The sequence below is a fragment of the Simochromis diagramma genome, unplaced genomic scaffold (assembly GCF_900408965.1).
Source record: "Simochromis diagramma unplaced genomic scaffold, fSimDia1.1 OVJJ01000302.1, whole genome shotgun sequence".
Lineage (NCBI taxonomy): Eukaryota > Metazoa > Chordata > Actinopteri > Cichliformes > Cichlidae > Simochromis > Simochromis diagramma.
In genome coordinates, this window is record NW_024386792.1 from 12954040 (window position 1) to 12965996 (window position 11957).

Sequence of the window (11957 nt, forward strand, 5' to 3'; positions counted from 1 at the left end):
TTTGAAGGTGAAATACAAATGTAAATCAAAAGTACATAAAAATGTGAATTCACATGTTTTATGTCACTGAATTTTTTAATTATGTGGGCTACAGAAAATAATTAAGTGATAGACTATATTTGTATGAAACGTGTATACTTACTGCATTTGAATCATTTTACCCATATGTAACACTTGCATGTGTGTTTTTCAAAAAAGGCTTTGATTTTGCCACCCTATTTGATTTCCATGCTACCATCATGCCACCCCAAGAAAATTTCTCTAGATCCGCCCCTGGTTGAACGCTTTGGATACAAAATTAGAGCGACAAAGCTGACGTAGTTTGGACATGTGCAGAGAAGAGGTAGTGGATATACTGGACAGAGGATGTTGAATATTGAGCTGCCAGGCAGGAACAAAAGAGAAAGACCTCAGAAGAGGTTTGTGGATTTAGTGAAGGACAACTTGCAGAAGTTTGGCGTGACAGGTGAGATGGAAAAGGTGAGATTTAGCAGATGATCTACTGTGGTGGCCCCAAAAGGGAGTATCTGAAAGAAAGAAAGAAAGAAAGAAAGAAAGAAAGAAAGAAAGAAAGAAAGAAAGAAAGAGAGGAAAAAGAAGGAGTACAGCAGCACTTTTCATGTAATAAATCTATAATAGGACACAAGGGTTCACACATTAGTCTCCTTTGTGTTCTTATTCCTCCCTGTGCCACCCCATTAATAAAAAACAACAACAAAAAACCTAGAAACGCCCGTGATATAAAGTAATATTTTTTCTAACGTCTTCCATGGATTAGAATATGATCTTTTAAAAATTACAGTAATCGTAGCATTTATACCACGTATGTAAATATTACAGTTATTGTAACCTGCTGGAAGAGTACAATCTGTTTGAATAATGTCGACATTATTAAAAACGAAAAAGTAAATGTTAGGTTTTTAGGTTATTTGTTTAATGTTCTTAGCGTCCACATTTTATTACTAACATAGATTTTATCCACAATTTTCTACTTTTACAGCACAATTTAACCTACAGCACCTGTATCCTTATGTTCTACTGAAAATATTCGTACAAATGTGAAGTACCTCTCAACAACAAGGGGTCAATGCAATAAAACAGAAAATATAAATATTAATTCCGATCTTTGATTTGCTATTGGTTTTTCATTGAATAAATAGTCAGACTGAATATATTTGGGTTCGTAGGGTTTATATTGTGAATTCTTGAGTACATTTTGTGAATGACAGAGCTCTGGCTGCTGTGTGCTCGTCTGGATATGATGAATGCAGATGGACTCGATTTCCCGCAAAATCGTAGAAAGCGAGAGCGCGTTGTCTGACGTCACTGAAGCGAGTAGCCAATCAAAGTTCTGCATTGGCACCGCTCATCTCCTATTGGCTGACAACTGACCAGTGCTCTGTTGTTCAGTACAAATTGAAGGGATACCGCATTGAGAACAAGTTATAGATAGAATATCAATAATCGGGTTCAATATACCCAGAACTACTGGTAGTATTTCGGACGGATGAATGCAGAACAGCTTCGAGTGTCCGGAGGTTTGTTTTGAAGTAAACTATGCTAGCACTGCTAGCTAACTAGCCAGCGTCTTGTCGCCTCCTCTTCACAGGTTTCTGCTGTTGAGTCTGCCAGGCTTGTGCTAGAGGCAGCGAGGCCAGCAAATTAATGCCATCAGCCAGGGTACGTTACTTTTTTTATATACCCCATATTTGCCACGTTACAAATTTTGGAAGCTTTGTTAACGGCGGTTTGATTAACCGAATAAATAGTGCGGTAAAAGGCAGGCTAGCGTGTTAGCGCTGTGCTTCTAGCCGTTAGCTCGCGTGCTAATGCTAGTGTTTTGCTAAGCTAACTTGTTGTGTTTCCCGCACCTATGCCTTAATCTTTTTTCTTCTAACGTGTGGTGTTGTCTCACTCCGCAGAACTCAGGTCATATTATGAGCGGGGCCAGTTGCAAAGCTAACGGCGCCGTCTACCCTGCCTCATCAGCAATGATGAACTCTGTAAAAAAGCCCAAAATGGAGCAGATTCAGGCCGACCATGAGCTGTTCCTACAGGCCTTTGAAAGTGAGACTTCACTACTTGTTACATTATAATACAAGTTTACGGTTTGGGTTCACGAGAGACTTTCCTGTGCTTTGCGTGATTGTTCCGCTACTCTGATCATTTTTACTGTGATTTATTGTGGGGTTTTTTTTAGTTGCCTTTTTGACTATCTGGCATTTGGTTTAATTCCAAATGGAGTGCTAAATATTGTTTTTAACTTAACGTAATGACTACTGTAGTAAGGTAACAATTATCAGACTGAAATCAGGCTAAAACACACGCCCAATACTTTTTTCTCTTTTTTGGGGTGGGGGGGGTCATGTCAAATTAGTCACCACATACCAGAAGAAGTGTTGGCATGTGAGAAATGCACTACATAGATGGGTTTTTCAGATCAAGTCAAAAATAATGAGCTGATTGACAAAGGGGCCACATGTGGTATTGCAGATCACCTGGCCTTAATAAAACCTAGAATTGTTCTTTTAATGACACCCCCCCCCCCCCCCCCCCCCACCCCCAGATCCTATTCAGACTTTTAATATTGTTCTCTTTCTACAAACTTCCTGTCAGTGTTTCCCTAGTGTATTTGTTAATACTTTGCTTAACAAGCAGAAGATCCCCAATTCCCTTGATAGACATACAAGAAGGGGATCTGGCGTACCACTCAACCAAATCAAACACGTGGAGCTCCCTGCTGTGGTGGCCGCTTGTGAATAAAATGAGGGAGCAGCCAAAAGTAGCTTTCTTTAGATGATGATGATATGAGAGGGGTGTGATACTGTCTAAAACAAGACTTGTTGTATTTCTAGAACCAACTCAGATATATAGATTTCTACGCACAAGGAATTTGATTGCAGTAAGTGAATACTCTACACATTTATATCTTAATTTAACTGCTTTAAACTGCTGATGGAAAATGACTGATATCCGCCCACCCTCTTTTTTTTTTTTTTTTTTTTCTTAGCCCATATTTTTGCACAGGACACTCACCTTCATGTCTCACAGAAATGGTCGAACAAATGCCAGAAGGTATGGAGTCTGGAGAAACAGGAATCCTTCTTTTTTTTGTCATAACGATGCACTGTCATAGTTGGTTAAAGATGATTTGTTCCTGACGATGTTTGTGAACAAACGTTCTCTGACTTCTTTCCAGGAAAACATTCAAAGTGGATGATATGTTGCAGACAGTGGTGAAGATGAAGGGGGAGCAGGATTCTCCAAGGTAACACAGCTTTACAAGTGTTGCATCTGTTTTCTGTATTTTGTATTGAACAAAGCTAATAACAGTTGTAGCACTTGATATGACCTAGTTTCACCTGTGCATTTTTTTTATTTTATTTTAGCTTGTCCTCACATCTACAGTTAACATTCACTGGGTTCTTCCATAAGGATGGTAAGCACATGTTAATCTTCACCAAGTACCTGTGTTTTGTGTATTTCCCTATGAAAGAAATGACTCAGAAATGCTTAGGTGTGTCAGAAATTTCTACAATATTCAGCTGTTTGAAATTTGGTTTTGCTTTGACACATGTTAAACAACCACATTGATAGAAATGACAAAAGTAGTCACTCAGAAGCAAGGCAGAAGAACCTTTTTTTTTTTTTTTGTACCAACATACTGCTATGCAGTCTTACAGTTGCATGTAGGATAACATTAATTGATGTTAAGAGAGATGTCTGTGAAGGTTCTCAGTCAAAGGTCAACCATTTGACCCTAGAACTGAAGAAGCTTCTCGGATGAGAGGTGAAACGTCTTCAAGCAACTTAAAGAAGTCCAGACACTTTTCTTTCCAAGCTCCTTAGATGTCAAGAGATGCTTCTTATGTATATAAGAAAGAAGGAGAATATACAGTTGTTTGTGATTGACACAAACTCTTCTTGTTTCCCTCTAGAAAAGCCATCTCAGAATTCAGAAAATGAACAAAATTCTGTGTCCTTAGAGGTGCTACTTGTCAAAGTCTGCCATAAAAAACGCAAGGTAAAGTAAAACACTGGGTCTGTCACTTTTGGCAACATGTCAATGCATCTGCTGTTGCTCACTCGTGGTTGTTTTTGTATTTCAGGATGTCAGCTGCCCGATAAAGCAAGTGCCTACAGGTAAAAAGCAGGTGCCTTTGAATCCCGACAGTAACCAAACCAAGCCCGGCTCCTACCCTTCCTTACTGGTTCCCAGCAATGAATTTGAGCCCAGCAACAGCCACATGGTGAAGTCCTACTCGCTTCTGTTCAGGGTATCGCGCACAGGGAGAAGGGATGCCAGTGGTCTAGTGAATGGAGAGGCCAATGAAAACATTGGTAGGAAGCCCACAGTAAAACCTTTTTCATGCTCTGTTTTTGACTGTGCACCATTTAGATGAATAATTTAACAGTGCAGTTTGTTGGGAGAGTAGCATAAGGGATTGAATATTCTTTCTGTGAGCATCTCATCTGAAAATGATACCTGTTGTAACTGAAATAGTTGCTGGCTAGATATTACATTCTTGGTCTCAGTTGTTAGTTGTTTGTTTATTTGTTTGTTTATTTATTTTTAAACATGAAGATGTAACAGATACTCCTACTAGAAAGAAGCGAAGTTCATCCCATAGGGATGAAGGAGAGACCACAGAGACCTATGTTGCACAGATGACCGTCTTTGATAAGAATAGGTAAGGATTTGTACTTTCTTTCCTTTTTAAGTTCTAAATATGTCCCTCTTCCAGTCGCTTTTGCCTGTACTCCTCAAAACATGCACTGCTTTGTCCACAGGAGACTGCAGCTGCTGGATGGGGAGTATGAGGTGTCAATGCAAGGGATGGACGACAGCCCTGTGAGCAAGAAGCGAGCCACATGGGAAACCATTCTTGATGGGAAGGTAGGCTGGCTGGATTCGGTCTCTGAAAGGAAGGTGTAATTGTGATTGTCATATTGAACTTGAATGCTAATTTCCTTCTTGTCCACCTCACTGCTTCACTGACCATGACTGTCCCACAGAGACTGCCACCATTTGAGACATTTTCTCAGGGACCCACATTGCAGTTCACGCTGCGTTGGACAGGTGATGGCAGTGGAAAGTCCACTGCTCCTGTGGCTAAACCCCTCTCTACGCGCAACTCGGATAGCTCCAGCCCTATGGAGACCAGAACCAGCAACCACCGAACTGCCCTCATGAGTAAGTACAAAACCAATTCACGGTAGCTTGAACTTAGAAATTTAGAGCAATGCAATGACGTGGAAAAATTCTATCAGTGTGATGCTATCGGTTTTTCAAGATCCCTGGATTACATTTTATCTTATATTACATTCAAGAGGAGGACCAGAAAATGTCCACAGATGACAAGAGAAGGCCAGATCTTCTGATTAATTAAAAGCACTGCAAAAGGGTTCAGACAAAACACCAAATAAAGAGATTTCCTGAACAGATTCTGACAAACCCGAGTGGGTCATGCTTTTGGATTAGTCGCCCACTATGATGTTGGTGTGGGATGGTCTATTTGTAACTGAATCTGGCAAAAGGCGCTGTGTAAATAGCTGTTGAGTCCCTTTCAGACATGCTTTTCATCCCATAAATGTGCAGGCACCTCTGCACGTCACCATCATGTTGGAACAATCCCGTGAATCCTTCTGTAAAAGGCACAATGTCGCTACTTAATTATTTATTTATTTTTTGGGGGAGTATTTTATATGTATCAGTATTTGGCATAATGCTTCCAAATGAGCAAAAAGCAGTAATGAGTCACTGCCTGACGTCTCATCATTAGTAACTGTGTGTGGACTGACATGTGTGCACACACACAGTTATGAGTTGGTCCTATTAATTATCTCTAAAAGCTCGGGTTGTTTTGATATGGTGAGTGCTAGCCATCTGTTTGGATGTAACATTATTTACATTGACTCCAGTGCTAACTGATATACTTTACTTACTAATGTTACCATTTTGCAGTGGTGCTCCTCAGCCAAAGTGTCCCCTAGCATTAGTCAGAGCCCCTAATGGCTCAATTTATTTAATGCTAAGATAGTGTAACCATGTCATAAATGATCTGTTTGCGTTTAGGTTGGTTTTGGAACAGGGGACCAGAGGTCTCTGCTGTGAAGCTGGATTTTGGCTTATCTCAGCAACTTGAGGGTTAACCTTGGGTTTTCAGTACTACAAAGGTGGATTACTTCTTACAGGAGTAGCTCGCCATGGTAACTTATGCTGCGTATATAACCCGCTCCAGGACAGGTTATGTTCCAGATTAGAGATCAACAGGTATGAAATCGCTGACTATTGAGCAATAATTATTTTATTTTTTTCTGGAACATGGCAACACCTTTCTTGGAAGATCTCTCGGACTTCTGCGCAGAGAGTAGGAGTGTCTAAAGTCTTTGTTTTGTGAATGAATGTCAGTATTCAATATGGGTTCTTATATGCAACTAAATATAACTAACGATGTAGTTAAAGGAACGCTTGACCTGCCTAGTGAGGGGGTGGGTTAGTATCTCTCTCATCTCTTTCACCTTAAGCACTTGTGATTGTTTCTCTGTGGCTTAACCTTTCATCTGCACATCAAGTTTTAAATCCTGTCACTTATGCTCTCCATTTCAGAAATGTAAGCACTCATCCTCCTTTATTTGCTCATTAGGTGTGCTTCTACTCTTGTGGTGGGAAGGAAACTCTTTTTGTGCTCTGTGTTGTAACAAAGGTGAAATTCTTCAGTGACCGTGTGTTTTTAATGTCATCAGGTCATTACATAAACATGTAGGTGAAGTTACAACAATGTTACGTATTCCATGTCTGAAATGGGCTTTATCAACAGGTGTATTTGCACTTAGATTGTGTATCTTTTGTTACTGGGCGGGGAGGGGGGAAATGCAATTTCTCCTTCTCAAAGAAGCCCTTCAGTGTGTTTACAAAAAAAAGTCCACATAATTTGTTATTTGGTGACTCTCCAAGAATTAACTTCTCCATCTGTTCCTGTCAGCAGTGAAAGAGTCAGTCAGCACAGACATTCAGACGAAGAAAGAGCAGGTCCCATGTGAGCCGCGACAGAAGCTACGTATATTTTATCAGGTACACCACACAACAGTAAGGAATACATTTGAGCCTGGCACACTTATTATAAGAACCATTTGTTTAGGTTGATAAAAATGTGCAGTGTCTTTGTGGTATGTTTTTTGGAGCTGTTTTAGAATTACTGTCCTGTTTTGATTCCCCCCCCCCCCCCCCCCCTTTTTTTTTTTTTTTTTTGTAATCATTAGTGGTGCAACGGATCAAAAATCTCACGTTTCGGATTACGGATCAACCGTGATCCGTTGCACCACTAGTAATCATTCACCTTTTTAAAACTTAATGTAGCGACAATTTTTAGCTGTTGGGTGCTTGCCCTTAGCGTGTCATAAGTGACAGTAACTCTGATTTTTATGACCCTGCTTTACATCTGCTGTAGGTTAACCATCTCTGGTTTATCTTGTAGTAAATCAATGGTTTGTTCTTCCTCAGTTTCTGTACAACAATAATACGCGGCAGCAGACGGAGGCGAGAGATGATCTTCACTGTCCCTGGTGTACCCTGAACTGCAGCAAACTCTACAGCCTGCTCAAACACCTCAAACTCTCCCACTCCCGCTTTATCTTCAACTATGTGGTAAGAAATAAGTGTGTGTGTGGCTGGGCAAGTCATGAGTCTTCACAAGACATCATGGGATCTCACACAGTCTTAAAGTTCAAAGATGCTGTGTGGGGGGGGGGGTTGTAATCTGCAAGCTGTATCTTAAAACACTTGTATAAACTATACACTTGTGTTATGTGTTTTCAGTCTTGTCAGTTAAAGAGTGCAAGGAGAATGGGATTATTCTAATTGTCGTTATTCCTGATTTTTCCTCAAATATTTAATCTGTTATCTAATCACATCATTTGCTCCATATTAAATATTAACCACTGAATGATTGTTTTACCAGTTGAATGGTTGATCTAGTTCTTTTATTTGTTTCTTAATCTGCAGCCTCACCCTAAAGGAGCAAGGATAGACGTTTCCATCAACGAGTGCTATGACGGCTCATACGTTGGCAACCCTCAGGACATCCACAGCCAGCCAGGTTTTGCTTTTAGCCGCAACGGCCCAGTCAAGAGGACCGCTGTGACTCACGTACTGGTTTCCAGGTAGACACACGACCTTCAGTCAGAGTTAACAGAACGGACTCATTTTCCTCTTCGTTTGTCTGTTAATGAAGGGGTAATGAGCTGAATTAACATTAATGACCTGATCATGCACACTAACCATGGTTTAAACAGACTTGGAGCAAAAGTCTGAGGAACTTGGCAGGAAGGCAACTCTAAACGGATTAGCTCTGATATGTTCTTATACTAATGTATCGGGTAGAAATGAGTTTGGTTGATAATAGTCTGGAAAGCCGAGATGTAATTGTCTGATGAAAGCATACACCGACAATAGCGTGAAGAGTTTTTACTTGATTCCTTTGAGGGGAGTATCTTCATATTTATCATAAACCTTTACTTTAAAAGTCACAAACCTTAACACGTAAAACTTCATACGCAAATTATGGCAAAAAATCCGGACAAGTGTATAAAAACCCCCTATAAATTTATATCCTAGTTTTAACAACTGAGCAAATGTTTATTTTGGTGAGGATGCAAGGTTACGTACATTTTATTAAAGGTTACCTCAATTCCACCTCAAACTGGGGATGCTTTGAAAATATTATTTCATATGTACGACAGTAAAATTATATATTTCTGAAATGTCAGCCTACACAGTGTTAAATACAAAATGAATTTTCTTCTTCTCTTGCTAGGCCCAAGAGGACCAAACCAAGTCTTTCAGAGTTCCTGGAGTCTGAGGACGGAGAGTTGGAGCAGCAGAGGACCTACGTCAGTGGACATAACCGCCTTTATTTCCACAGTGATAGCTGCATGCCCCTGCGGCCTCAGGAAATGGATGTAGACAGCGAGGATGAAAGGGATCCAGAGTGGCTCAGGGAGAAAACTGCCACGGTGAGAAACCAGTGCTCATAAAGTCATTTTTACCCAGTAAAAGGCTGATTGTCATCAACTTCAGTAAAGGAGAAACGATTCACCAATGAAATAAATCCAAAGAAAAGTTGTGATTGTGTCCTTGAATTTCCCAGACCCCCACAATTGGGATGAGAGGGAAACATTTAAAAAAAAAAAAAACCCTGAGAAATGGCAAAACAAAGATTTCAGAGTTACCATAGCAACAGAGTGAGAAATCATTTGGGTCGGGCCGGTCACCCATAAATAACTTGGAGGTGCTCAGGGCAGAAAAACTGCTGCCAACACTGAACACCTCTTCAGCTTGTTCTTCAACTGATACACAACATGTGTCACTTCATTATTGATCTCACCGAACCCTGTAGAACAAAGTCTGTTAGTTACACTTCTGACAGGAGTGACAGAAAACCTGTGAGATTAGCCCCTGATGAGTTTTCATTACTGCTTATTCACAATTGTAATGATGTAAAACTCGACACACATTACACACTGTTTTACTGTTACATTCGGCTTATATGGCAAGTTGTTCATATTGGAGTGTATCTTAATTGAGTTTTATTTATTTATTTTCTTTAATTACTATAGCAACTGGATGAGTTCACGGACGTTAATGAAGGAGAGAAGGAGGTGATGAAGCTGTGGAACCTGCACGTCATGAAGCATGGGTATGCTGAATATATCAGTTTGAAGCAGAGATTTTGCAGGATGCTTATAACGGTGTAGCTAGTTTATATTCAACTGTGTCAGGGTTTTGTTTTTTTTTTTTTTGTTTTTGTTTTTTCCTCAACTGGGTGAGGGGAAAACATATTGGACTTTATTTTACTTTATTTTATTTCTTACCTTTTTGCTCTGGGAAACTGTTTGCAAATAATAAATGGGATTAAACAGGATGTCGTCACAGACAATTCCAAACAAATCAGAAAAAAAATCTTCAAGAATATGCTCAATTTAATAAACCACCCAGCAGTTATATTGTAGTTTTTACATATTTTGATCACAGTGTGGAGCCTCTAAAACCTGCATTCTTTCAGTAGCCAGCAGGTGGCGACACATTTAGTTGTAAAAGAGTCAGATCATAGATGTCTGTGAGAAACATGTCTCCATTATGAGTGTGTCAAAAAGCCTTGAATTTGATTGTCAGTTTCCAGTCTGTTTTTTGGTTTTAAGGCACATAAGGTTCTTTGTACATTATGTTGTAAAGTGGTCCCAGAGTAAAATCAGTAATGCAGGGTATCCTCTAGGGCAGGGCAGCCTTTGGTTGACATGTAGCTACCACACGCACTCATGAAATCTGGTTCCAAAACATCAGTGCTGGAGCTGCTGAGCTCAAAGCTTCTAATGGTAGTCCGCAAATTAATGAGTGACTTCAAAGTAGCTTGATGGTGTCTTTACAGCCTCTGACTGTAGAAATGCTAGACTCCTATAATTTGATTATTCCCCCCTTCAGCTTCATTGCAGACAACCAGATGAATCAGGCCATCATGCTTTTCGTGGAGGACCGCGGCGCTCACATCATCCGGCGCAACCTCTGCCGCAACTTCCTCTTGCACCTAGTCAGCATGCACGACTTCAACCTGGTAAGCACATCCACCATCGATCGTGCGATGGCCCGACTGCGGCAGATACAAGAAGAGCTGCCGGAAATTGAGGTGGACCAGCAGGATCAGAATCCAGCAGGAGCCTGTAATGGAAATGCCATCACCCCAAGTGGGGGACAGCAGGGCAAGAGGACAAAAAGCGCTCTAACAGACTGATGTAAAGCTGGCTGGAGGGAACTATGATTGTTGTATTTTTCTGTATTTTTCTTTCCCCCCTCCCCTGTTCCCTTAAATGGACTTTACCGACATTTTGGTGCTTAGATAGGTGGGAGAACTGAGCAGCAGATGAACTGACTGGACACAGATCAGTATACAAGGTAAACAAGTTTTCGGAACTTGAACTGAACCAAATATGAACAATATAAAAGTGAATTGCCCAATACTACACAAACCAGGAATTTGTGGACTGAATGATGCAAGTTGAACCTACTTAATATGCATTTTGTAGGAGCCATTGAATTATCCTTGTGTCACTGAGAGTAAACGAATGGAGTGTCTTTTACTGTGGCACGACTGCCTTCAGTATGATAGACGGCTACAGTTAAAACTGTACTGGTAACATTGTCACTGTTTATTTGTACACGTACACAATAACCTTGATTAAAAATGTATCCTTTTTAGATGGTTATTTTAGCACTTGGTGTTTGTATTTAGAAGGCTTACCTTGAAATTGTCATTTGGAAAGGGGGGGGGGGGGAGTGATCATGCTGCGTCAGCACTTGAATGCAGCTTTTTCATGATAATCTGTGGAGGGCTGGATTCGCTGCTATGGATGACATTTCAAATGAAGGGCGATACAGTAAAAGGATTGTGGGATTTCCTGACAAGGTTGTCAGTGTTGTACTGTAAGCATGGATCCTGGACTACAGAATAAAGTAAGATTTCAGTCCAGGCTAAAAAAAACAAAAAAAAACCGAAATTACATTTCATCATGTTTGACATTGATGATGGTGCAAGGAAAGCCAAGGAAGTCAAGTTTTTTGAGTATTTTGTTTGTGGACAACCAGCAGCACATCACACCGTGTGCCGTGCAAAGCATCAGAGAAATGAATGTCGGCTGTTTTCTGTTGTAGGCACCTGCAGTTTGTTTGTTTTTTTTCCCTTCCCCCTACTTCAAGCTCTGAGAACATTGGAGACACATTAATTGAATTTTATATTTTTAAACGTGGGTTACGAGTAGCTGACAGAAATGTGTATAGTGTAATCACATCAAATGTTTAGCTGTGCCCCGTTTCGCATCTAGTAAAGAACAGGTTGCAGTTGTCATTTCGAAGCAATATGGTGTTGTTTGGAGGATTTTTCAGGTCCAACTAAGTTGTTCTTTTA

The 11957-nt window shown here is 40.3% G+C and overlaps 1 protein-coding gene across 2 annotated transcripts; it reads left to right on the forward strand.

Moving 5' to 3' along the window:
• The first annotated feature begins 1380 nt into the window (after nucleotides 1-1380).
• suz12b (SUZ12 polycomb repressive complex 2 subunit b) lies at nucleotides 1381-11534 on the forward strand. Of its 2 annotated transcripts, none has more exons than XM_040024625.1 (17): nucleotides 1381-1680; nucleotides 1923-2067; nucleotides 2856-2902; nucleotides 3011-3075; nucleotides 3200-3268; nucleotides 3390-3439; nucleotides 3939-4024; nucleotides 4110-4341; nucleotides 4586-4691; nucleotides 4792-4897; nucleotides 5017-5194; nucleotides 6987-7075; nucleotides 7505-7648; nucleotides 8006-8163; nucleotides 8817-9015; nucleotides 9619-9698; nucleotides 10481-11534. In XM_040024625.1, the coding sequence occupies exons 1-17, from the start codon at nucleotides 1666-1668 to the stop codon at nucleotides 10785-10787; spliced, it is 2076 nt and encodes a 691-aa protein (XP_039880559.1). In that variant the 5' UTR covers nucleotides 1381-1665; the 3' UTR covers nucleotides 10788-11534. The 2 variants fall into 2 exon arrangements, with proteins under 2 accessions (XP_039880559.1, XP_039880560.1); XM_040024626.1 differs by having other exon boundaries at nucleotides 6990-7075.
• Nucleotides 11535-11957: the final 423 nt, after the last annotated feature.